Genomic DNA, 27,781 nt, shown 5'->3' on the forward strand with positions numbered 1-27,781 from the left:
AAATGAGCATGAAAGTGCCACCTTTAGGTGACTGTGAAGCTCCAAAAATATAAGCAGGAAGCCCCTAGCAGAGTGTCTGGCAGGAGTAAGCATTCTTACTTGTATGTCATAAGGATGAGATGGATGAGCCCCAGCAGGGGGCTCAGTTGGTTGGAGCATCGTCCTGGACACCAAAAGTGTGCGGGTTTCATACCTGGTCAGGACACACACCTAGGTTGTGGGCTCTGTCCCCAGTCTGGTCGCATAGGGGAGGCAACAGATCAATGTTTCTCTCACATTGATGTTCTCTCTCTCCCTTTCTCTCTCTCTAGAAAACCCATGAAGACATATCCTCGAGTGAGGATTAAAAAAAATAAAAAGAGTAAGATGGATGAATGCAGAAGGCAGGAGAGGAAGAAAGAAAAACACTGTTTTACTTATACACTGAGCCTCTGCTGTAGCAAACACGGAGGGTTCACTCTGTATAGGAGCAGCACTAAGGGAAACGAGAAGAAATGGCGTTGGAGAAATGCCAGTGCCTTCATTGCTGTGTTGTACTACTCTGACAGAGCCACCTAGTCAGTGTGTTGATTGGGCCCACAGAAGCTGAGAATCTTCAACACACCAGGGGGTAGGGGGATCGCTTAACAGAACGAAATATTAAAGCAAACCAAAATATCGCAGGGGCTTGACTTCACCCCAAATCTGGGCCAAGAGGGGCCCTAAAACTAGAGCCTCCTGCCCTTACCCGCGGCCCAGGGGCTGGAAGGGCAGGAAACGACAATCGCTGGCGCTTTTGCTCTACCTTGAAATCCTGTCTCAGGAGACATCCCAGCAATTGGGCTGGGGCTGGGTGGGTTGGAGCGGGAAGGGGGGGGGGGGCAAATCTGAGAAACAAAGGGAGGCGAGGCTGGAAGCCCCCAGCAAGGAGAGAGGGGATTCCGATTTGGCGGTGCACCTGATACCCGCTACGAACACAGCGGACTGGCAGGCATTTCCAAGGCCCTGCACGGATAATCACCCTGAGCCGTCTCCACGAGGCACTCGCTCGCCGGCAGCCCTGGTAACAGCCCTCGGCCGGCATTATCTCCTCCAGTCTGAACATCCGCTAAGTGTGTCTTATCGCCAACATTTTTATAAGGAAATTGCGGCTCCAAGGTGTCAAGTGCTTGTCACCACGCGGGGGTGCGGACCTGGCCCCGGCACCCGGATCGGGCGCGGCGGTCCGAGTCCCGGCCAGCGCCTCGGCGCCGGGACCCCGGGGGCGGGCCGGGGCGCAGGTGGCGGCGCTCCGCGAGGGGGCGGGCTCGGCCGCAGGTCGCGGGAACCTCCCGCCCGCACGCCACTCGACCGAGAGCCCGCGACGGTGCAGGCAGCCCCGGCCCCCGCCGTCCCGGCCCGCCCGCCACCCGCCGCCCGCCCGCCCGGAGCCCGCCGCCCGCCGCCCGCCCGCCCGGAGCCCCCGCCGCCGCGCTGCACGCCCGGAGCGCGCCCCCTGCCCCCGCGGGGACGGAGGGCCCCGTCGCCGGCATGCTGCCCGCGATCTACACGGCCTTGGCGGGGCTGCTGCTCCTGCCGCTGCTGCTGAATCTCTGCTGCCCCTACTTCTTCCAGGACACCCGCTACTTCCTGCGGGTGGCCGGCTTGGTCCGGCGGGCGCGCAGCTACGGGCGGCGGCGGCCGGTGCGCACCATCCTGCAGGTCTTCCTGGAGAAAGTGCGCCAGACCCCGCACAAGCCCTTCCTGCTCTACCGCGACGAGACGCTCACCTACGCGCAGGTGGACCGACGCAGCAACCAGGCGGCGCGGGCGCTGCGCGACCACCTGGGCCTGCGCCAGGGGGACTGCGTGGCGATTTTCATGGGCAATGAGCCGGCCTACGTGTGGCTGTGGCTGGGGCTGGTCAAGCTGGGCTGTGCCATGGCGTGCCTCAACTACAACATCCGCGGCAAGTCCCTGTTGCACTCTTTCCAGTGCTGCGGAGCCAAAGTGCTACTGGCCTCGCCAGGTGAGCCCAGGGTCTGCGCGGCGCTGGCACGGGCTCCTCCGAGGGGCTGGAGGGGGGTAGGTTAAGGGGGGGGTTCAAATCGGGTCTGGAGGTCAACCCTTCCTTGAAAGGCTAATGGTCGTTAGAACCACCCGTTGTCGAAGCTGACCGTGCCAGGCACTGTGTTATGCGCTATACAATGTTGCTTTCAATCCTTACAACAGGTAGGGTTTACTATCCGACTTTAGAGATGAGACCGCTGAGGCCAGAGAGTGAAACCTTATACCCTGAGTCACAGAGCTGGGAGCAGGGGAGTTAAGCAAGGCCCAAGCCCTTAACGGAGACTGACAACATCTAGGCTAAAATGCAGAGGGTGTTGACTGTGAACACCAGTGGATCCAAAAAAAATTGTTCTCACCTCTGCTGCTTAAATGGCTGTGTGATCATGGGAAAGTCACTTTCCCACTCTGACCCTTGGTTTCCTCCTGTGCAATGAAAGGGTATTCAACACTGCTTCCATCTCCCAAGTGCTATTAGCTTCCCTGGATTCTCACTGCAGAGAGGAGGTGACCCTACCTGGTCCCCAAGAAGAAGACTTTGGGGGTCTGCTACAGTGCCCTGCCGGGCCCCTTTTGCATCTACAGCAACAGTGACCTCTGGTTCCCTTGTTACCTCCTGCCCTATTTCAGTAGGACCTGAAATGGTAACTTCATGCTACACTGGTGACCAGGCCAGGAAGCAACCAAGAACCTGTTACCCACCAGGCTGCTGGTTTTCCCTTCCCAAAAAGCTTGTCTCTCCACTTGAATAAGAACCCGCAGTTGCTTCTCACTGTGTTAGTAAAGAGGAGGCAGCCAGGTGTGGGCTGAAAGACCCGGAGGAAAGGTGAGCCGGGAGCCTCACCTTTCTGGGATGCCCTTCCGCCCTATGATGGATGCTTTGATTACCCTGAGAGATAACGTAGCATTACCCCATTATAGAAGAGAGGGAAATGAGGCTTGAAATGCCAACCTACGTCTTTCCAGCCTCAAGGCCCATGACTTTCCCTGGGCCATGCTCCTTCCTCTACACGGCTGTCAGCATTAGAGCTGGAAGGGCTCAAGCATTCATCTGCTCCCCCCTTCGTTTCATAGCTGAGGAAACTGAGGCGAGCTAAGCAGTTCGCCTAGTGTCACAGAAAGATGAGATGTCTGTTCACTTGTGAGCACATCTGTTTCATGGGGCATAAAATAAACCCAAGAAATAAAGGCGTTATATGAAAGTTTAAAAACAGGGGGGGCAGTTTTAAAGGCAGTGAAGTTATTTGGAGGGCACGCAATCCTTTCAAGAAAACTCCCAATAGTTTCTAGTTGCCTGGGAAATGAGACAACTTCATGACTTAGTAACCGGAAGACTCTCTTAAATCTATTACTTTACCAGTCGATTCACAGGGAAGTTATTAGTGCAGTGGTCTTTGTACCACTTCAGGAGGGTTTGAAAACTATTAAACTACATAGTACAGCCCAGCATTGTATGACGGGAATACGTGCTGAGAAATGCATTGTAAGGTGATTTGTCATTGTGTGAACTTCATAGAGTGCATGTGTGCAAACCCAGATGGCACAGCCTACTACACACCCAGGCTATATAGTATACCACCATCGGATATGTGGTTCATCGCTCGCCAAACGGTCGTCATGCAGCGCGTGACTGTATCCCAGGCCCCCTGTGAGGAAGGTCAAGGACTGGGAGCTTTGTTGACAAAGAAGCTTAGGTTTCAACGACTATAATAGTTTGATTCTGAATTTCGGGTCAGAAATACAACCAGATATCTCCATCTCCACCCAGGCAACAGCCCTCTGCCATTGGGCATTATGTTTAGGTCATTGTACATGGGGAACAAAGTGTAATTCCAACATTCAGCCCACACTTGAACCAGGCTTCCCAGTGGGCTCGTGATGTACTCTAGCAGTAAACTGACCTTTGAGAGAGGCCACACTTTTGCAAAACATTCAGTTTTTCCAAATCACTGAGGGACTGCTGCACACCGTGCAGAATTACACTCTGACAGGAATTGGTCCCTGCAAAGGAGGTAACACGGAGTCCAAAGTCGCATGCTGAGTAAAGGTGCTCATGTGTAAATGTGTTGATTTGACTAATTCTTAGAATTCTTTAAAGTTGGAAGGAATCTTACAGATATCCTAATCCTATAATCCTCCAACTTTAGTGAGTGTGTTATACTTCAGTAAAAAGCTTTAGAAAAGAGATTTTAATGAGCATAAGAAACAGCTGGGAAACTAGCTTATTTTGAAAAACTGATTCCTGAACCCTATTCCCCCCCCCCCAAAAAAAAACACTGATCCAGGAAGACTGTGATGGGGCCCAGGAATGTATATGTTTATAACAAGCCTCACTCCCTCCCATAATGATTTTGAAGCAAATGGTCTGAGGACCAGACTTTGAGAAATGATCAGTCTAATTTCCACTTGTTTCATAGCTGAACAAAGTCCCAGAGGGATGGTATCACTTGCCTGGGGTCACATGGCTAGTTAGCAACAGAGAGCTAGGGACAGAACTCACTTTTTTTCTCACTTCTAGGGCACTTTTTATCCTGGTAGACCATCTGAACATGTTACATGAAGATGAGGGTTTTAGAACCTTTGGAGTGGTGACAATTCAGTAGGGTTTGATTCTACTCTTTGAACCTCAGCCTCAGAGCTCTAGACTGAGCTAGTAAAACCTCTTGTGTTCCAACTGTGTCAGATTCTGAAGTTTATATAAAGGACCAGGACAGTGGCATTTATCATGAGGACTGATCCAGTTGTCATAAATTTGAGGGACTCCGTCAAGTTTAGCAAGGGGTCAACCCTATCAGGAATTTCAGTACCTGATTATTTCTTCAGAATTTACTATACTTACCAAAAGTCAAAGATTCACAAACGCTTCCCCAAATCAGGCAAGAAGCCCCCATCTCCCAGAGAATATGACCTACTCCCTGTAGTGCATTTCAGGATCCTTCTCCGTGGCAAGGTGTAGTATAAATAATCACACAGAAAAAATTGCCTTCACCTATTTGAGCCTGTATTAGTTTTGCTGATCGAAACCAACGTGTTGGTCTGGCAGTTTTTCAGGCAACTTCCCAAATGTAGAATATAAGGAAGACAGGAAAGCATAATTTCATACAACATAGGATATTTTGTGAAGACATCCAAAAGAGCCCCCAAAATAGTGAATTTGCTTTGTTTTCATTTATGATACCCTTAATATTGTCACCAAACTAGCTCTTCTACTAGAGAGGTAACCCAGGTCTCCACCAGCTTACTGGCAAGGTCTACACTGTCTGACTCAACATGGCCATGGAAGGCTCCCACAGTGTAGCCACTGCTCTTGTACAGGCTTTAGTAACAGTTAAAGATGCTTTCTATTGCAAGACTCGGGTCCAGAGAGGTTATAAAATGTTCCAGATTACCTTTGACCTGGTTTTGCAAGGTTGTGAAAGACAAAACTGGACCTTCCTTTAAGCAATGTGATAAAGGAAAATGCTTCCAATTTTTTTCAGAGGTATTGATTGCATCATTTTAAGTTCTAAAACAGGAGAACTTCATTTTAAAACTAGTTTGAGGACCAAGAAGTCTTGTCATACAGACTTTTGAGGTTAGATTGAGAAAAGCAGATGATACAATTTAATTTCAAATCAAGAAACATTTAGAGTCCCCACAAGGTACAAGCTAGTTGCCAGGGTGGGATGAAAATGAGTTAGTTCAAGGGCCTTACTGTCCAGCAGATGAGCTAAGCCACATGCACATATGATTGTGACATCCAGGAGAATGTGATAAGTATGCTGTAAGAGGTACAAAGTGCTGTGGGAGAAAAGAATAGAGGGTGAAGGCTTCTTGGGGGCTTTGACAACTGAGCTGAGCAAGTGCAGTTGGGGAGGGGGCATTTCAGGCAAGAGGAGCCCAAAGGCAGTTTTCATCAGGTAACACAGTGAGATGCTTCATTAAAGAGCTTCATTAAAGACTTTTACTATGTAAGGACAAGAGCAGGCTGGACTTTAATCATAGTAATTTTTTAAGCTCTTTACTGACAAGACTCCACTGTTGAGAAAATAGGGACTCAGAGAATCCAAGGAATGGCCAACAGCAGTGGCCTAACTTTGATGGAAAGAGATAATTTTCCAGTGTCAATGTTAGTTAAGGATCAGGGGCATAGATGTAATCTTATCTCCACTCCTCTTATGTCTCTGAGTTGCCCGAGGAGTAACTTTGATGGGTTGCTTCAATGCCCTTTGATTGTCTCAAGGACATAGAATTCTCTCATATATCTTTGAATAATGCCCTAGTAACATCTAACACCTAATAGCCACTCAGTAAATGTTGCATTAATGAATTGCGCCTTTCTGGTTGAGTGTAACAGGCTCTCTTCTCTGAAGCTTGAGAACCACTGGGTTGGGGCATGAGGGCATAAAAAATGACATAAAAAAATCAAATGTATCCTGATTTGAGAAATCCATTTAGACCCAATCCCCCTTTTCTCCCCCAGGCCCAGGCTCATCCTACCAAAGACTCATTTACTTCCCAGTTTACATCTGGCAGTCGGCTGTAGGAGAGAAGCACTCTATCTTTCTCTGGGTCTCATTGCCAGAGAAGAAACTAGTGATGAGCACAGGATGGGCTGGGACCGCAGTGGGGAGTCTGTGCATAGGATGGTAGGGGACAGAAACACAGATATCAAATGGGTAGTGTATTCTAGGGCTGGGATCCCAGCCAGGTAGCCCAAGGTCTGAATGGACAGCTTAAACATGTTCTCTCAATTTTTCTTCTTAGCCTGCTTACAAGGGAGTGGTTGTACATTTCCATTCAAAAACAAACTAGCAGTTTGCTAGCATATCTGATACTGCTTTTTCATTGAATTTATGGAGGTGACATCATTAATAAAATTATATAGGTTTCAGGTGTACAAGCCTATAATACATCATCTGTATATTGTATTGTGTTCAACACCCCAAGTCAAATCTTCTGCCATCACCATTTCTCTCTCCTTTACCCTCTTCTGCCTGCCCCCACCCCCTTTCCCTCTGGTAATCACCATACTGTTGTCTGATTCTATGAAGTTGTGTGTTGTTGGGTTTTTTTGCTTAATCCCTTCACCTTTTTCACCCAGCTCCCCAACCTCCCTCCTCTTTGAGAGCTATCAGTCTGATCTCTGTATCTATGAGTCTGTTTCTATTTTGTTTGTTTATTTTGTTCATTTGATTCCACATATAAGTGAAATCATAGATTGTTTTTCTCTGCCTGGCGTATTTCACTTAGTATAATACTCTCCAGGCCCATCCATGCTGTCACAAAAGGTAAGATTTCCTTCTTTTTTACAGCTGAGTAGTATTCCATGGTCTAAATATACCACAGCTTTTTTTATCCACTCATCTACTGATGGGCACATAGGCTGTTTCCAGATCTTGGCTATTTAAATAATGCTGCAATGAACATAGGGGTGCATATATTCTTTCAAACAGCAGTTCCATTTTTAATTTTTTGAGGACACTTCATACTGCTCTCCACAGTGACTGCACCAGTCTGCATTCCCACCAGGAGTGCCCTAGGGTTCCCTTTTCTCCACACCCTGGCCAGCACTTATCGTTTGTTGATTTGTTGATGGCAGCCATTCTAATAGGTGTGAGGTGATACCTCATTGTGGTTTTAATTTGCATCTCTCTGATGATTAGTGACATTGAGCATCTTTTTATATGTCTATTGGCCATCCGTATGTCCTCTTTGGAATATCTGGGAATACTTAACAGTTCATTTTCTTTAGAAACAAGAAGGAAGTAAAGGGGTAAAACCAAAATAAACCCTAAATCAGCTGTTAGTGTTATTGATTCTGGAAAAGGATAGTTAAAATTATTCTGGCCCTAGCCAGTTTGGCTCAGTGGTTAGAATGTTGGCCTTAGGAATTGAAGGGTCTCAGGTTTGATTCTGGTCAAGGGTACATACCTCAGTTGTAGGCTCAATATATGGCCCCAGTCAGGGCACATACCGGAGGCAACCAATCAATATTTCTCTCTCACATGGATGCTTCTCACTCTCTCCTCCCCCTTCCACTCTCTCTGAAAAGCAATGGAAAAAATATCTTTGGATTAAAAACAAAATTTATTTGGCATGAGTGTAAGTTATCACTATTTTAAAAGAACCTCCTCATAGCCTCTGAAAAATAAGGAAGTAGGTAGTTGGTTGATAGGGGACATGGTCGCTTTTGTATAGCAAATGATAACAATTATTTAAGGCCTGGTATGACCTGGTAACCTCATAACAAGGAATTACCCTTGATTTCAGGGCTACTTAGAAAGCAAGTGTTCACATAAGCAACAGCTTTAACTGAGAGAAATGAAAGATAATATTAAGAAATTATATAATGACATAAATGTAAGATGAGTATGTATTTCTCTCTAAAAGCTTTACTTACTCCTTTTGGGACTTAACTTTGATTACACACCTTTCTGACCTGAGGGTAAATTGTTCTGTGGGGGGAGGTATATGTATGCCTCTGTCTTAAGGATGTTCTGACACACTTTGTGTTGATATACAGACTAGACATAAGTATAATTCCAAACGGCCAATAATAGAAATGAAAAATCATGGTCACAAGTGGCATTTTTAAAAACTATATTCAGACTGTCTCCCGGGCTGTGTTAGAACCAGATTGTGTTTCAGTTGCCTTTCTGAATGAAGAAAAGATAAGTCTTCAATCCTGACCTGTTCATCTACCAGCCATTTCACAGTCATCCTGAAATTCTGATCAGAATGCATTTCCTTCCACTGTCTTCTTTGCAGACCTAACTTTTTTGTAGGGTGGTTGTTTTTTAACTAACTCAATCAGTTACCCACTCAGCGAGGCTATCTAACAGCGCTAGATTAAGTGCTTTTCCTATCTGAAAGCTGTTTGCTTAGCCAGCAGCACCTCTCCACCTTGATGATGACGACTGATTCAGCTCGTCACCCACCCTCTCGCCCAGATTTCTAAGAACGGGCCTGTGTATTGTGTATTCAGAAATTTCTCTTTTCCCTCTTAAAAAAAGGTAGGGGATGAGGTGGGAATATTGTATGCTACCTGGATCTTTTTTCTTTTTAACAAGACAGATTGAGGGATGGGGGGTGTAATCACTTGATTTTTCCATCACCTAAATGTGTACTGCTTTCTCTGAGGTTCTATTTTAATCCACAATTCAAACCTAGACTAATGAGGAAATGACATATCTACTCCACACCCTTTAGGCAACTTTCCATGAGCTCTGTTTCTCATACCCAAGCTCTCCATGAAGCTCGGGGTCATGCTCTCCATCAAAAAGATGAGCAAGAGATCATCCATGTTACTCATTAAAGACACAGGCCTGGAAAACAAGACGGCGGCGTAGGTAGCTGCGCCCGCCGCCTCCCGAAACCACGTCAAAATTACAACTAAAATACAGAACCACCATCACTCAGAGCCTCCTGAAATGTGGCTGAACAGAAGCCCCACAACCAGGGAGCTGAAGGAGCATCGAGACCAAGACCAGTAGGAGGGGCGGAGACGCGGGCGGATCGGGGCTGAATCTCGGAGACACGGCCGCGGGCCCACCCCCGGTGCCACGGTGAAACTCGGGAGGGAATCTCGGCGGTGGGGGTTTCCCGGAGGAGCGAGGGGTCCCAGCCCCACAGCAGGCCCCCAGCCCAGGACTTCAGGGCCGGGAAGAGACGTCCCCACAACTCCGGGCTGTGAAACCAGCGGGACTGTCCCTGAGGGTCTCGGAGGCTGCGGGAGCCCCAGCAGCTCCTCTAAAGGGCCCGCGCAGGGACTCACTCGGACGCGCTCCCTCTGAGCCCAGCGCCGGGCAGCAGCCTGAAAGGACCTGGGACACTCGGGGAGGAACTAACCTGCCTGAAGTCGGTCGAGAGGTGGAGGGGCGGCTTTCTCCTGGGCAGAAGGGCTGGCAGAGGCCATGGCTCCTTTGGCGAGTCCTCCCCGCACACAGCGGGCAGGCAGGCGCCATGTTTGAATCGCCAGCACCTCTCACCTTTGGCCCCGCCCCGTGATTCCCGGAGGCCCCGCCCCTCCCCACCTGCAGCTCCTCCAGGCCATTTCCAGGGGCTTTTCTGTGCAAGTGGCCTCTCGAGCCTCATGCTTAGGCCTTTCCTAAAATCTCTCAAACAAGCAGCATCGTGCCCCATATGGCTTGATAAGCGGCCCCAGGCCTGGCACTAACGGCAGCCTGCATTGGCTCATAGCTTGGCCTCTCCTGGGCACCTCCAAGCCCAGCACAAGTTGCAGCCAACTACAGTTTGCTGTGTAGCTCATGCTGGGTGGCCCTGGACAAGGCACTGGCACAGGCTGACTTTGCACCTCCCCAGAGGCCCTAGAGACAGTGCACCCGGTGGTCAGACTCGACTATGATGGATTACGACCCTACCACATCCACGAGTGACACACTCAAGGGGTGGACTTGGTGAACACCAAGGCTCCACTGAAGTAAATCCTGCTCCATAGGGGTGTTTCCAGAACAGCAGCTCTCTGGCCGTAGTTGCAGCTGGTCCTCACAGCTGATTGGCCTGGGGGTCAATTCCTCCCAGGGATGCCAACAGCAACCAAGGCTCAACTACAACAGGACAGTGCACACAGCCCACACAGGGAGCACCTAGAAGGCCCAGCTCAGGTGACTGGGGAGGCTGAGCCACTGGGACCTACAGGACACCTACTACACAAAGCCACTCTACAAATCCCAGGAGACATGGCAGCTCTACCTAATACACAGAAACAAACACCTGGAAGCAGCCAAAATGTGGAGGCAAAGAAACGTGTCACAAAGGAAAGAAGAAATCTCTAGAAAAGGAACTAAATGAAATAGATCCAAGCTAGCTAACAGATACAGAGTTCAGAATAATGGTTATAAGGATGCTCAAGGGTATTAGTAAGAGTATGACAAAAATAATTGAGAAAATCGATGACATAATAAAGTACCAATTTGAAATGAAGGCTACATAAACTGAAATGAAGAATAATTTACAGGGAATCAATAGTAGAGTAGAGGACACTGAGAATCAAATCAGCAATTTGGAACATGAGGAAACAAAAAACATCCAACCAGAACAAAACAAAAAAAAGAATCCAGAAATATTAAGATAGCATAAGGAGCCTCTGGGACAATTTAAGAGGCCCAACATTCATATTATTGGAGGGCCAGAAGGAGACGAAAGAGAGCAAGAAATTGAAAACCTACTTGAAAAAGTAATTACAGAAAACTTCCCTACCTGGGGGAAGAAATAGACTTACAAGTCCAGGAAGCACAGAGGGTCCCAAACAGGAGGAACCCAAAGAGGCCCACAGCAAGACACATCATAATTAAAATGGCAAAGGTTAAAGACAAAGAGAGAACCTTAAAAGCAGCAAGAGAAAGGCAATTAGTTACCTACAAGGGAGCACCCATACGACTGTCAGCTGATTTCTCAACAGAAACTTTGCAGGCCAGAAGGGAGTGGCAAGAAATATTCAAAGTGATGAAAAACATGGAACTACAACCAAGACTGCTCTACCCAGCAAAGCTATCATTTAGAATTGAAGGTCAGATAAAGAGCTTCTCTGACAAGGAAAAGCTAAAGGAGTTCATCACCACCAGACCAGCACTACAGGAAAAGTTGAAGGGTCTTCTTTAAGAAGAAGCTAATGAACAAAAGAATCTGATGAACTAAATAGATCCGGAGGCATTGACCCATGTAACAGATGATCATATTTCAGAGGGAAGAGGGAAGTGGGGTGAAGGGTGGGAAGAGATTAACCAAAGAAGTTATATGCATATATGCATAACCCATGGACACAGACTGACAGGGTGAAGGCCTGGGGAGGTGGTGGGAGCAAAGTGGAGTGGGTCAATTTTGGTGGGAGGAGAGGAATGAGACACCTGTAATACTTTCAACAGTAAAGATAAATAAAACAATTTTTAAAAAGACACATCCACAGGTATTCAGCATGTCTAGTAGACAGTGTCTTCCAAAAAAGTAAGGCAATTCACCCAAATTTGAACCTGAAAGACTAGTACAAGGAAGTGGGAATCCCATAGCCCAGTATAATTATTTTCATTTTGTATGTAGCCTTCCACATGCAGACTCGCTGAGCCTCTGTTCTCATTTGTGGAAACAGGGTTACTGGAATCTATAACACAGGGTTGTTGAGACAATTATGTAAAGTGATGTATGCAAAGCTACCATACAAACTGTTCTATACAAGTGAAATTTTACATTTCTGTTATCAGTAAGAATGAAAGGTGTAGCAGATGCTGTGATACGCTGCCTAAATCCCCACTTCAGGGCTGAGAACGGGCTCATTCCACAGCTGCTGGTTGAATTGGGAACTGACAGCTGTCAGCTAAAGCCCTTTCCAGGACTTGTCCTTGGTGGAAGAGAGCTACTTTGCCAAGGTCAAGCACTTGCACCCACCTACTCCCCAACCCCCAAACCTCTGCTTGCATCCAGTGGCCAGGCATGAAAGTAAAGCCCGCTTCCCTTAGTTTGGGACAACCCTGAAGTGCCTTCCCAGGCCCAGAGTCCCCATAGGATTCAGATCAGTTGAGGGAGGCCACTGTGTGACTGTATCACACTTCAAATTCTCCCTCTATCTAACCTACTTCCCTTGCGGCTTCATAGGTGTCATACCCAAAAGCACTCTGGCATACAAATCTCGGAGTCCCAGGGAAGTCAACCTGAGACAGGTAGAATTGTTTGAGCTTAAGTGTCCTGGTAAATTGCCACTTTTATCTTAAGTAAGCAGACTTTACAATAAGAATTACAACAACAACAACGAAAATTCATGTGTGAAAGAGGAAACATGCAGTCCCAATCATATTTATTTATTTACTTATTTATTTTTATTTTTTATTTATTTTTATCTTTTTATTGAATTTATTGGGGTGATATTAATAAAAGTACACAGGTGTGAGGAGCACAATTCTACAATACATCATCTGTAAATTGTACTGTGTGTTCACCACCCCAAGCCAATCATATTTATAAAAGACTTAAGAAAGGGCACTATCAAATACGTAGTTAATGAAGTGGTGTTTACATGCAAAATTCCCTTTCAAATTTCATTTTTTATATCAGCATCTTTGAGGGGAGAAAAGCTGCTACCTTAGGATGTACTAGGTGTGTCCTAATATGTTGGCAAGCCACTGGAACCTCAAGTCAGTGTCCAAATGCAAATTCTGCATCAATAGCCCAGAGAACGGGTAGGGAAATGGTGGTGAGCAGGAGCAGTGTCCTTCCCTTTAGATGAGATGACTTCTTTGAGTGGCCAGGAATCACAAACTAAATGCCAGCAGAGGGCTAAGAGGCAGTATGAATGAAGTAGAAGATGTATGTTGCTAAATTGCTTGAACTATAACCAAGGATGACACCTGCTTAATTTTAGATATATCACTAATGCCCGAGTACATCTTCCTTTTAAAAAATACTGAAAAACATCGAGTTTCTTTTAAATTTTGCTCTCATTAAGACTGTCATTAAATCCTGTCTATTCTACCTCTCAAACATCTCTTTAATACATCTACTTCTCTCCACCCTTCAGTGCTACCTTAATACAAAAAAAGCTTGATTACCAAATGGTCTCCCTACCTCTGGTCTTGCCCCCTCCAACCCGTTTACCTGTCTAAGCCAGGGACCTGGATCCTACTTCCACCCCAGCCTCTTCCCCCAGTCTTGTTCCCTGCTGGGTCTACACTCCAGTCATCTCAGGCTCTTTCACTTTAAGCACCGTGCAGGTTGCCTCCGGGCTTTTGCATATGCTGTTTCCTCCGCTGGAAACAAGCCTCCATCAGTTCAGTGGCTCTGTATCTTGCCAACTCCTGTTCATCTTTCAGAGCTCAGTTTAGATAACATGTCCCTTGGGATGTCTTTGTACCTCTCCCACAAGCTTCTACAACACAGTCTGCTTCCCCAACTTTTACCCCTAGGACGGCTTATTTTAATAGACTATTTCTTTGTTTCCTCCCCACTCAACCCAGGCTCTGTGAAAACAGGGAGAGTATCTGGTTTGCTCACTGTTGTTCCAGTGTCTAGAACCATGGAGCACATAGGGAGCACTCTCTAAGTAGATGCTGAATAAATGTTGGGAGAAAGTGAGAAGTGATTTGGGTAATTTATCAACACTCCATTGGACTATATAGTCTCAGTCTCAGGCAGAAGGGAGGGAGGGAGGTTTAATTCTTGAAGCAGTAATAGTAGTTGTTTTTTAATTTACTTCTGGGGGCCCTTACTTGTATGCAAGGCATACCTGTGTCACAGAAATTGTTTCATTTTGCACTTTATTTTATTAAAGGTTTATCAACTCACAGTATTTATTGCAAGACCTGCTTCTTTTAAAATCAACAGCTTTAGGTTATTCCTCTCTCTGTCTCTTCCCCACTGACTAATACAGTACTTGTGCAGATTCTTTCAGTTATAAATACTTATTGAGCACTTATCTAATGCTGGTAGGGTGGTGCCAATACGATTAAGTTATAATCCCTTAATCTCAGCTTCACTGTAGAGGAGGAAATGAATTGAAGCATGTCACATTACGTACTAAACACCCCGGTAGAAGTACATGCAGACTCCTCCGGGAGCACCAGCTTGGTTCTGTGGAAGGCAACACAGGGAAGGGCGTCTGAGTCTTGAAGGCCAAGCAGGACTTTGCCAGGTGCCTGGGGGTGGGAGGGCGGTCCAAGCAGATGAAGTCAACCGGACAAAGGAAATGAGATGTGAGAGGGTGGGTACATTCAGTTCACATAGGTCAGTTTGGTTAGAGGAAAGGGGACAAGAGGTAGATAGTGGGAAGTGGCATCAGAAAAACAGCAAGGTAGACTGTGAGCCAGGACCTCACACGCTGCACAAGAAGAGCGGATTCTTTCCCGGGGTCTGAGCAGCACGGAAGGGTTTTGAACAGGGCAGGAGCAAGAAGCTGGGCAGTAGTGTAGCTGATAAATTGGAAGCCGGGAGAGCTCAGAGGCAAGGACGTTGGTCGGGAGGCTGTTGTGATCATCTAGGTAGGAAACAATGAGCACCTGAGCCAAGGCAGTCCCCAGGGATGGACTGTTAGCCCCACTCCAGATTGTATAACAATAATATTTTTGGTAATCTTCCCAAAGTGCTGAAGGACTAGAGAGCCAACCAGTCAAAATAAAAGAGTAGAAGGGGGGTAAAAAAAAAAGAGAGAGAAGCTGATCTGATGGAGGGTGAAAAAAGAATTGAGGCAAATAGTACCTAAAGGAACGACAGCCATTAGAAACTCCAGGAGAAAACTGTGCAAGAAAGGAAATGTGACTACAATGTGAATAGTCTTGATAGTCACAGTCTTGTCAGTTGGGCTGACTGGTTTTCAGCTTCTAGACAAAGCTGGGAAGTCAGAATGATGGTCTCGGAATAGATGTAAATATCATTAACCCAGACATTATGTGAACATAATAACTGTTGGGAGCAGACATGGGTAAAACGGGGGTACGGATAAAAATTAATAGGTCAAGCGGTAGCAGGAAGAGTACATTATTTGGTGATGAAGAAGGGATTGCCAAAAGAAACAGCTTTAAAAATTGAAAGTGATTGCGCCTCGGCAGCAGGTTTAGTTTTGAGGAGGGATGGCGTAAAGCCCTGCTGATTTCCATTATAAAACCGTTTGAACTCTTTATTTTTATCAGGTCCATGAGTCTTTTGATTAAAATGTTTTTAAAAATTTTAAGTGCTTCCATCCAGATGATATTTCTTGTCATGATGGAGACATTATACACAAACATCTGAAAAACAAAGCATATAAGATGACTTGGGTAGAGCCTCCCCAAGGTAATTCCCCGGGATATTGCATCACCTTCCTGTTAATCACCTCAGTTATCACAGTTCAAGGCAAGTAAGTTTAAATCATCTTATGGTTTAAGGCACAAAAATCCAAGTAGCAATCATGAAATGTGGTTTGTATATTAAACCGGTGTCTCTAAATTTTTTTTACCTTTACCTACAGTAAAAAACACATTTGTGTGTGAGCCAGTACCCACACACCCACATAACTGAAGGAAAATCTTTAAAAAACAATACATACCTTTTACTATGTGTGATGTTCTCTGAAAATTTCTATTTTATCCTATTTTAATTTTTTAAAAATACTGGCAACTTTAAATGATTTTAATAATCCACTACTGTGCTGTGACCCACAGTGAAAACATACTAATCGGTTTGTTTTTTTCTCAGACCAGAGAATGTGCTTGTGAAATTTGGAGCTTATTTCTCAGATCAGCTAAGCTTCCTAATGGAACTGCTTGTTACTGATGTTTAAAAAAAAAAAAAAAAAGCCAACTTCCATCATCTTTGTTACTTTGCACGGCTACCTTATTTTCATTTCTCTTCTCCTTCCTTAAAAATTATTTTTTCATCACTGATCCTGTGGGGCACATGTGGGAATAGCTAAGTTCTTTTCTGGACTATTTTGAGATGTATACAAAATATGCATATAATGTACACACTTATATATCTTGGTATTTATCCATATGTCCTTTTGTTTGTACAGATTTTAACCAACTGTTTGCTACTTATGAAAAAACCATCGAAACCCAACCTTCCCTCAAATATTGGAATCTTGTGATATTTTCACATGTGGCAAATTCCATGTTTAAAAATGTATAACTCTAAGCATTACTTGTCATGACTATGTGTTTTAGCAAAAATTATATGCTGAAAATGAAATTACCGTGAAGCTGGTTGCGCTAATAGAACTTCAATGGACTAATTTAACTTGTTTGGATTTTTTTTTGTTTAATTAAATTAAGAACTACAAGCAGTGGTTGAAGAAGTGCTGCCAAGCCTGACGAGAGATGATGTGTCCATCTATTATGTGAGCAGAACTTCCAACACAGACGGGGTTGGCTCTTTCCTCGACAAAGTGGATGAAGTGTCGACCGAACCTATCCCGGAGTCCTGGAGGTCTGAAGTCACGTTTTCCACTCCTGCCTTATACATTTATACTTCGGGAACCACAGGTAAAAATAAAGACAGGATTCTAAAAGAAATGGACCTATCCTGAAGAAGAAGTTCAATGTTGGGTTAGGTTTTCAAATTTTCTTTTTCTTTGGCAAAACTTATCAGATAACTAATACTTTAGGGGATTTAGCTCTTTGCCTGTGAGAACTGATCTTATTTCTTAGCATATGATCCCATTTGGGTTTCTCCCAGCTACACATATTTCCCTCTCGGTATGTAGAAGACAGAAAGAGGTTAACCAAAAATTACCAAAGCAGTTGTGATGATGGATGAAATTTGGCAGTAGGTTTAGGAATTTTTTAAATGATTGATGTATTTTGATTATATTTGGAGTACATGTATAATATATAACCAATTATAAGTGGAACACCAGAGAAGACTATAGGACAATCATGGGGTCATATTTATATAAATGTTCTGACCGCTCTCTTCTCATGCAACATTGAGTTGGAGCTGTTTGCTGCTGAGGGTATAGAATGGCTCTCAGCTGAGGGCCTAGAATACTGTATTTTATCAAATGGGGATGCCTTCAACTGTAAGCAGCACCATTATTTTTATGAGCCACTAAGAAAAAAAACACTGCCAATTAGCAGTGTTATTAGAACACTGCTATATGGGACAGGCAATATATAGTAAGGGTAGAATGTACTAGGTGCTCTCCTAGGAACTTTATGGCATTTGTTCATACAGTTCTCCCACCACTCTTTTGATGTATACCATTCTTGTTCCCAAAAGTTATATACTGCATTGCCAACGAAATAGTAGATAACATAGTTAACCAAATGCTTCCACTACATATAGACACTACCTTAACATGTGAGACTTTGTCCGCATTTCTTAGGAGAATGGTAAAATTAAATGTGAACTTTGATTTGGGAAATAAATGAAATAAAGTGAGCCCTTGGTTAGTGACAGGGAGTTCCAGTCTCAATAATAAATAGACAGGTATGGGATGACTTCACCATGCAGGCTTGGGCTGTCAAAAATAAACCCCATTCTAGAGAGAAAAGGAGAATCTGCACTGCTTAATTGATCCCATAATTCAGAAGGTATATTTAGTTGGAAGATAATTGGGTTGATGTTTGTTTTACTTTTCTTCTTGTCTGAGTAAAATTTTGCTAAGTTACTCTTGCAAACATTAATTCAAAGAACTCATTTAAGCAGCTGAAGAGCAAAATGTTTTCCCTGTTCCTCCAAAGGCAGCCATTCGCACAATATTATAGAATAGTTACCAAGCATTCTTAAGTCTTCATTAATGCAAAATCTTAAATTAGGAAAGTTTCTGAAAATACTTCAAAGCAGCAAAGATTGTGCATGTCTTTTTTTAAATATAATTCAGAGCTTTTATTATCTGGAAGATTCTTTTTCCATGGTGAATACAATTGGTTTATTGATGCTTTCTCCTGTTTATTAATATTAGTATAGAATGGGGCATTAAATATTAACACAATGCCACTGTCTCACAGACCGAGAAAATGAAATTTTGAATTGTGTTTACAATGATGCTAGTTTGCTAGCCACACTGCATTGCCTTCTAAGGTATTGCTGTCCTTTAGGCAATACCTGACTAAGGTACCATCAAGCATTGAAGGGTCTGAGTGTACAGAGAACTGCATTTCTTTTCACAAAGGCAATTGACCCACTCAGGTCTTAAACTCTAGCCCAGCCCGGCCGGGAGTGGCTCAGCGGTTGAGCGTCGACCTGGGATCCAGGTGATCGGGGTTCAATTCCCGGTCAGGGCACATGCCCCGGTTGCGGGCTTGATCAATGACTCTCTCATCATTGATGTTTCTATCTCTCTCTCCCTCTCCTTTCCTCTCTCTGAAATCAATAAAGATATATTTTAAAAAAAAAATTAAACTCTAGCCCAGCCCCTTAGTAATGACTTCATGCCCTCCTCAATGAAATTGACCTCCCATGGGAAACAATAGGAGCATATTCTTTCAATAAAATCTTACAAAAAACTTACATAAATTATAGTTAAGAACATACAAATGTATTTAGTCTAGTGTACTAAAACTACACTGTATGAATTTTCACCTTTCAGATTTGCAAAAATTCTATCATTTGAGAGCACGCCTTGGGAAGGCTACGAGGAAACCTTCGATATGTACATTCACATATTGCTGATGGGAGAAAAAATAGGGACAGACCTTACAACTGGCACCATGGCAGCACCTGTCAAAATCACAAAGACATATCTTTTAACCCCACAATCTCACTTCAGCAAACGTATCGTACAGATACGGTATCATTCATAGTGTGAAGTACCATGTGGACCAGGTTATTTACTGCAGCATTATTTAAAATAGCAAAATAGTGTAAGTAAATTATAACATACACATACAAAGGGCTTGATGAAACTGAGAGAGAATAAATGAATGAATAAATAAGAGAAATTTCTAAGTACAAATATGGATAGATCTCCAAGATGCATTGTTAAGTGGAGGGGGGAGGTGCTGAAGAGCGTTTTTATTTTTTAAATGGAGGAAAGGGCAGAAACATATGAGCAAATGTTCATAATTTTATATATGTGTGTATATACATATACATATACATATACATATATATAAAGAAACTCTAGAAGAGTACATAAGAAATCATAAAAGGGATTGTGAAGGAAGGTGATGGGATGGATAGGCTCTTTACTCTCTCTGAATCTCAGCCTTCTTGTCTGTGGATTAGAGAATATAGTTCTACATATCTCATTAATTATGAAAATTAAATGAAATTCCAAAAATACCTTGCAAGGTGATAGACACAGAGCAGAAATCCAATAGCCATTTGTTCCTTTCTCTTAAAATTACTGCTGTAATAACCATATAACACAGGGGTCAGCAACTCTGGCCTGTGGGCCAAGTACAGCCCCCAAGCTCCCCCCACACAGACACACCTGTTTTTGTAAATAGTCGTATTGGAACATAGCCACATTCATTCCTTTATGTCAGCGATTTTCAAACGGTGTGACCCAAGAATTTCTAAAACATGCAGTACCTGACTCTTTAGTCAGGGGCACTGACCTCTTTTCCCTTAGATTGTCAAATAAAAAAATGACAACAGCCAACACAACAATAGCCATCCAGTGTAAATAAATCAAAATTATACCTATTTTTTGGTGCAAAAAATATAATATATTTTCTGGTATACTGCAGAATTTTAAAATTAGTTTATGTGTTCCATGAGATGAAAACGGTTGACAGTCAATCGCTGCTTTATTGTTTGGCTGCCATCGGCTGCAATATAACAGAGTTGAGTAGTTTCAACAGAGTCTGTATGACCATGCAAAGCCTAACACATTTATTTTCTGGTCCTTCATGGAAAAATTTGCCAACTGCTGGTCTCACTGACTATGGCCCTTCAATCTGCAATTCTCTAATTGCCAGATGATGCATCTTAAGCCAGACGTCTCTCCCAGACCACGTGTCTGTAAATGGCTGATCTTGGCTCACTCAGGCCTACTCTTGTATCTTTTCAAAGGTCTCCCGAAAGCTGCGAAGATCAGTCACCATCGCTTATGGTATGGAACCGGCTTCATTAGTGTGGCCAGGATTAAGAAAGATGACATCATCTATACCACTCTGCCCTTGTACCACAGCTCTGCGCTCCTCATCGGTGTAAATGGATGTATTGTGGCGGGTAAGCTTTTTCTCTCAACAAGGCGTTGGAGGTCAGTACACACTCACATCCACTGGTAAGAAAAAGTAATTTGAAATTTGGCTTCTCTCCTATGTGCTAGGAAGATATTTAATTCTATGTTAATAACAAGGCTATTTGATTCACACATGGCAAGTAGGTATCTAAAATTATTCCTATTTTTCCATGGCTCCTTGTCTAGTAGTATAATGCTATAATTGTTCAGTATATCAAGGAAGAAACCTTTTAAAAATATTTGAGGTCTTTATCCATGTCAAAACAGTTGATTCTTTTCATTTTATTATTTCTTTTTAGAGAGAGAGAGAGAGAGGAGAAGGGAGAGTGAGAAAGAAAAACATTGATGCAAGAGCGAAGCATCGATCCGCTGCCTCTTGCACGCCCCTTAACAGAGATGGAGCCCGAAACCTGGCATGTGCCCTGACCAGGAATCGAACCAGCAACCTCTCTGTGCACGGGATGACACCCAACCAACTGAGCCACACCAGCCAGAGCAAATGCTTGATTCTTATATTCCATAGATAATTCTCTGACATCATTTCCACTTTTAGAAATCTGCATGTTGACTTCCATCAGCGTCTCATTTAAACTTCTCCAGTTTTTCCCATTCTACTTTGTTCTTCCCTTATTCCCATTACTCCTCAGCTCTGATCAGAATACCTGTCTTGTCACTTCTCCTTTTTCCTTCTCAAGCTCTACCATTCAAAATAGAGTGCCATCCTTTCTTCTTTCAGTAGGATTGATACCACTTTTATATAGTAAGACTCAGTCTAATATCCACCTCTCCCAGGAAACCATTTCTAATGCTCTAATCTAAAAACTTAAAATTTTCTCCCATGTGTTATTTTATTATAAATAATTATATATGTGTATACAGGGTGCTCCAAAAAAATGTAAAGACACTTTAACAACTAAGAGCTCAATTTTGAAAATGAAATGTATTTTAATAAACACTGCCTTTATAATTATTCAGAGTGTGCGTATACATTTTTGGAGGACACCCTCTGTATATACATATACATATACATATACAATTGCCCAAGCCTCTGCTTCTTTCCCTCATCAACTTACTGAGCAGCTATAAAACACTTAGACCCACATCAGCCTTCAAATCAGCAAGAAATGACGACCTGATCACATTGCTGGCCCTTTAAGAACAGGGTGACTCTGAGGCTCCCAAAGGGACAATTCAATCACTTACACGTTTGCTTAAGGAGCAAAAATACATGCAAAAGAAGAAATAAATAGTATTTTTTAAAATGTATCCTCTTTGAAAACATTGGACTTTTGTATATGTAGGAGTAAAAATAAACTAATAACATAAAAAATATTTGTGGATTTATTTCACTTTGCACATTTCATGCCTCTAATTAGGTTGAATATAATAGATATATTATTTTACCCATTGTGTTAGTCTCTTATTGCCACTATAACAAGTCACAGACTTAGTAGTTTAAAAGAACATAGATTTATTCTCTTACTCTTTTGAAGGTAAGAAGTCCTAAAATCAAGGTATCAGCAGAGCTCCATTCCTTCTGGAAGCTCTAGGGAAGAATCTATTTCCTTGCTTTTTCTAGCTTCTAAAGGCTGCCTGCTTTCCTTGGCTCATGGCCCCTTCTTTCATCTTCACAGCATATCATTCCAGCCTTTCATTTCCATCATCCCATCTCCTTCTGCCCTTGACCTTCTTGCCTTCATCTTATAAGAACCTGGGTAATTACAGATTACATTGGGCCCACACAAATAATCCAGGATAATCTTCACACCTCAAAATCCTTAACTTAATCACATCTTTACAGACCCTTTTGCCATGTAAGGTGGCATATTCACAGGTTCTAGAGATTAAGATGTGGACATCTTTGGGAACAAATATTCTGTCTACCTCCCCCAACAAAGAAGAATTTTCCTGCTTGCTCAAGAACTTGGCTCTTCATTGCCCACAAAATCAAGTCTGGTTCCTCCACCTTGCACTTCCAAGCTTTCTATAACTGCACCCCCAGCTGCTTCTCCAGGTTCATCTTTCATGAGCCTCCCACCTTTCACCAGCCCAGTTACAGGCCACCTGAGTCTTGGCCATCCTCCAACACCCTCTGGACTATTCTGTCTTTATGTTCATGCTTTTTCCTCTGCCTGGAATTCTCTTATCTTTCCCCATATTCATTTCTCAAGAGCTAATTCAAATTCTATCTCTTCCAAAAAATGCCTTTGTCAGTCCTTGCCCAAGCAGAATTAATGTATACACACACACACACACACACACACACACACACACACACATTCCTTTAGGGCCTCACTTGAACTTCTTATTTATTGCAAACTGATTTTTATTAGAAAGGTTTTTTTATGTGTCTTCTTCTGACTAGATTGGAGGCTCCTATAGGACTAAACTAGGTCTCATTTGGATCTTTTGCATTGAATATAATTAGTACTCAACACTTATTTATGAATGTAATTTTTGTAGCACTTTCTTATTAATACTTTCTATGCCTTCTCTGTAGGTGCTACTCTTGTTTTGCGGAACAAATTTTCAGCCAGCCAGTTTTGGGATGACTGCAGAAAATATAATGTCACTGCCATTCAGTACATCGGTGAACTGCTTAGGTATTTATGCAACACACCTCAGGTAACTCCCCATGTCTTATTATATTTTTTAAATGGATAAGATGAGAATGCAAGTCACTTTGGTTCATGCTAGGCTCCAGGTGGTTTGTATATATCAGGTTTTATGTTAGACTTCAATTGTTTGTTACAACAAAATGCTTGGCATCACCCTGTCACATAGAAGGGATTTGCTAAATGACAGTTGCTATTAATATTATTGCTCCCTGCTATTGTACCTGTCTTCACATCTTACCCTCTTCTTCCCTTTCTGCCTTTTTAAAGCCTACTCACAAAGCTCAGTTCAAATAATTCCTTACGTGTTAAACCTATTTGAGTCACTCCAACCAAAGTCATTACTCTCTCCACCCTACATCATTTGCTTTCCACCCCATTGTGGTCTTTGTCACATTGCAGGTGTTTGTCTTCATGTCTCCCACTCTCCCTAGGGTGTAAAAGTTTTGATGGCTGGGACCACATCTTGTCTCCTGGCCCTCTCTTGTACCAACGGCATTCAGGAAACTTATTTAATGTAGGTTAATGAATAAATCCCCATGTGGCTTTGAAACATCTTACTAAGTCTGATGGTTTGCAACAGATGCCCCAAGGTAACTCCAAGGGCCTTGGATCTACCTTATTTGCACATGTCCAGGTATCTTGATGGGATGTTTGGAAGAGCAGCCCTTGCCCAGTCCCTCAGCTCTCACCAGCTCAGGGTTTCTCAACAGTGGCACTGTTGACATTTTGGGTCCCTTCATTCCTTGCTGTATGGGCTTATTCAGTGCGCCGTATGATGTATAGTGGCATCTTTGGCTTTTACCCAGGACATGCCAGTAGAACCCTCCCTCTCCTCCCCTAGACAGTGATAATCAAAATGTCTTCAAACACTGCCAGATGTCCCCTGGCAGGCAAAATCATCCTCAGTTGAGAAACGTTAGACTAGATAATGCAATGAATTTACCAGATTTTACTTCCTTTAATCCTTTTACTCATCATAGGAAAAGAAATTCAAAGGGTCACTAAGTTGATAAATCACTATTTATAAACATTTATGACACAGCTGCTGTGTGACATAGAAGTATAAGAAGCTCTTGCCCCAGTTCTCTCATTCAGTTTCTGCCCACATGTCACCTCATCAGAGGCCCCTCCTACTAACTACCAAAGGCATCACCCTGCCTCTTACTGTTCATTTTATGGATTACTGCTTTTTGCAGCACTATCACCTGTAGCATAGCACAGGTTTATATGACTGTTGTCTGTCTTCCCCAATTAAATGACAGGTCGGTGCACCAGGGGCTTTGTTTTTTGCCAGATCCCCAGCACCAAGACCTGTACCTGGCACAACGTAGGCAGCAACAGATTTTGCTGAATGAACCTCTAAATTCTTACCACGGAAAGATATGTAATTAAGTTAAAGGAGGCACTATGTTCCCCCAAAATGTTTGTGTTTTGCACTTATTATTCTGATTTTGGGGCCAGATTCGAAGGATTCGTGAGGGTCAGAATTAGCTGTGAGCTGGGTTAGGACCTTTTCTACAGCAATTTCTATTGATGTCATTATTGAATTTTTTTCACATTAGTTTTCCTTTTGGTCCTCAAGATTGTATGACTCTCTATTAAAACCCAGAAATCCAGATGGGGCCCTTCTGTTTGGCTTTTCTTCTTTGCCTTAAACGTACCTCCTTATCAAATAGAAGTCTCCTGAGAGAGGGCATGTTATTTCTATTAGTTTTAACAGGAGCTACCTTTGGACTTGAGGAAAAGAAAGATGTTTGTGTAGCTCTTTCAGGTTCATACATTCTCATACATACACACACTTCCACCTTTCTCTTTTCTCTTATTGTTGTCTCAGGTACTGAGACAGTTTAGGATTTTATGTCTTCAAAATATATTATGGTTTGGTGTATAATTCATGGATGTCCTGTAATCTAGAAGTAGATTTGGAGTTCCTATTTACCCTGGCTTCCCCCCACCCTTGAATTCTGGTTTGTCTGGAAAATACAAGAATTGTAAAAAAAAAGTTACCACTAAAAAACTTCATTTAAAGATTTTTTTTTTAGAGATATGATCTTGCATCTAGAAAACCCTAAAGACAAAAACGAAACAAAACTGTTACAACTAATAAATCAATTCAGCCAAGAAGCAGGATGCAAAGTCGAGACACAAATATCAATTGCATTTCTATACACTAACAAAGAACAATCTGGAAAGCAAATTTAAAAAACAATTCCATTTACAATAGCACCAGAAAGAATAAAGTACTTAGGAATTAACCAAGGAGAAGAAAGACTTGCATAATGAAAACTACACATTGCTGAAAGAAATTAAAGACATAAAAATAAATATAAACACATCCCATGTTCATGGATTGAAAGACTTAATGTTGTTAAAATGTCATACTACCCAAAGCAATCTACCAATTCAATTCAGGCCCTATCAAAATCCCAATGATGTTTTTTGAAGAAAGAAAAATAAAAACCATCCTAAAATTCATATGAAATCTCAAGGTCCCCAGATAGCCAAAACAATCTTGGAAAAGAATAACAAAACTAGAGGACTCACACTTTCTGATATCAAAACTTACTACAAAGTTATAGTAATCAAAACAGTATGGTACTAACATAAAGACAGATATATAGACCAATGGAATAGAATAGAGAACCCAGAAATAAACCCTAGTGTATATGGTCAAATGATTTTTTACAAGGGTCCCAAGACCATTCAATAGAGAAAGAGCAGTCTTTTCTACAAATGGTGCTGGGAAAACTGAATATCCACATGTGAAAGAATGAAGCGGAACCCTTGCCTAATACTATATACAGAAATTAGCTCAAAATGGATCAAAGAACTAAATTTAACAACTAAAACAATAAACCTCTTAGAAGAAAACATAAGACAAAACTTCATGACATTGAATTTGGCAGTGATTTCTTGAATTTGGCAACAAAGACAAAGGCAACAAAAGAAACATTAGACAAAGTGGACCTCATAAAAATTTTTAAAGTCTGTACCTCAAAAGACACTAAAAGAGTAAAAAGGCAAGCCACAGAATGGGAGAAAATATTTGCAAATCATTTATCTGAGAAGTGAGTAATATCCAGAATATAGAGAGAATTCCTAAAACTCAACACAAAAAATAACCTGATTCAAAAATACACAAAGGAATTGAATGTACAGTTTTCCAAAAAGATATACAAATGGCCAATAAGCACATTAAAAGATGCTCAATGTCACTAATTATTAGAGAAATGCAAATCAAAACTCATTATATACCACTTTACACCCATTCTGATGGCTACTACCAAAAGAAAATAACAAGTGTTGGCAAGGATGTGGAGAAATTGGAACCCTGTGCACTGTTGGTGGGAATGTAAATTGGTACAGTTACTGTGGAAAACAGTATGGCAGTTACTCAAAAAATTAAAAATAAAATTACCATATGATCCAGCTATTCCACTTCTGGGTACATATCCAAAAGAATTTAAAGCAAGGTCTTGAAGAGGTATTTGTACACCATGTTCCTAGCAACATTATTCACAATAGCTAAAACATGGAAGCAACCCAAGTGCCCATGGATGGCTGAATGGATACGCAAAAAGTGATATATACACGCAGCCTTAAAAAGGAAGGGAATTCTGCAATGCACTACCATATGGATGAAACTTGAGGACATCATGTTAAGTGAAATAGCCAGTCACGAAAAGACAATTACACTTATAATTCCACTCATGTGAAGTGCTTTGAGTAGGCATAATCATAGAGGCATAAAAGTAGAATGGTGTTGCCAAGGGCTGGGGAGGGGAGGCAATGGGGAGTTATTGTTTAATGGGTGCAGAGTTCAGTTTTACAAGATAAAAGGAATTATGGAGATGGATGGTAGTGATGGTTGCACAACATTATCAATGTATTTAATACCACAAAATTGTATACTTAAAATGGTTAAAATAGTAAATTTTGTCATGTGTGTTTTAGCACAAGTTAAAAAGAAAATAGGTCATGATAAGAAGCCCAGATATCTATGGATTTAAAGGGAGCTTAAAGAACTATTGTATTGAATGGACTTCTCAAGCAAAAGTGGATAAAAACTAGAATTGGATCAGTGTAATAAGGATCTTTCTCATCCTAGGACTGCCTAAAATAGACTGTCCCTAGAGGGGCTAACACCACCAGCCCGCAAGCAGTGTATATCAGGGAGGCAGCTCCTGCCTTAGCTGAGCCCGTGAACCAAATGACATTCTTCCATAGACATGACATGGCTCAGCAGGAGCATCTGGGGTATTCTGGGGCAATGCTTCTCCTCCCTCCTCTTAACCACATTCAGTAGCTCCTTTGGTAGAGCTCCCATCCACCCTTAGGGGAGGAGTTCAGATTTGGTGCAAGGGACTTAACGTGGTGCTTAAGAGCAAGGATTCTGAGCAAGCAGGCCTGACTCCCGACCCTACCATCTGAGCAGGATACTTGACCTCTCTAAGCCTGTTTCCCATCAGCCAAGAGGGGAAATAATAGCACCTGCCTCACAGGGGGCTGTGAAGGCCAAACGAGATGATGTACGTAAAGCATGTAG

General features: G+C 42.7%; 1 protein-coding gene across 1 annotated transcript in view; it reads left to right on the forward strand.

Moving 5' to 3' along the window:
* The first annotated feature begins 1,444 nt into the window (after positions 1-1,444).
* The window catches only part of SLC27A2 (solute carrier family 27 member 2), a 45,129-nt gene continuing 18,792 nt past the window's right edge, over positions 1,445-27,781 (forward strand). The window contains exons 1-4 of the mRNA XM_081152042.1: positions 1,445-1,987; positions 16,758-16,967; positions 20,446-20,604; positions 23,118-23,242. Of these exons, the coding sequence (XP_081008168.1) occupies positions 1,510-1,987; positions 16,758-16,967; positions 20,446-20,604; positions 23,118-23,242 (972 nt within the window). The 5' untranslated portion in view covers positions 1,445-1,509. The remainder of the gene's footprint in view (positions 1,988-16,757; positions 16,968-20,445; positions 20,605-23,117; positions 23,243-27,781) is intronic.

The sequence above is a fragment of the Miniopterus schreibersii genome, assembly GCF_964146895.1.
Source record: "Miniopterus schreibersii genome assembly, chromosome: 1".
Lineage (NCBI taxonomy): Eukaryota > Metazoa > Chordata > Mammalia > Chiroptera > Miniopteridae > Miniopterus > Miniopterus schreibersii.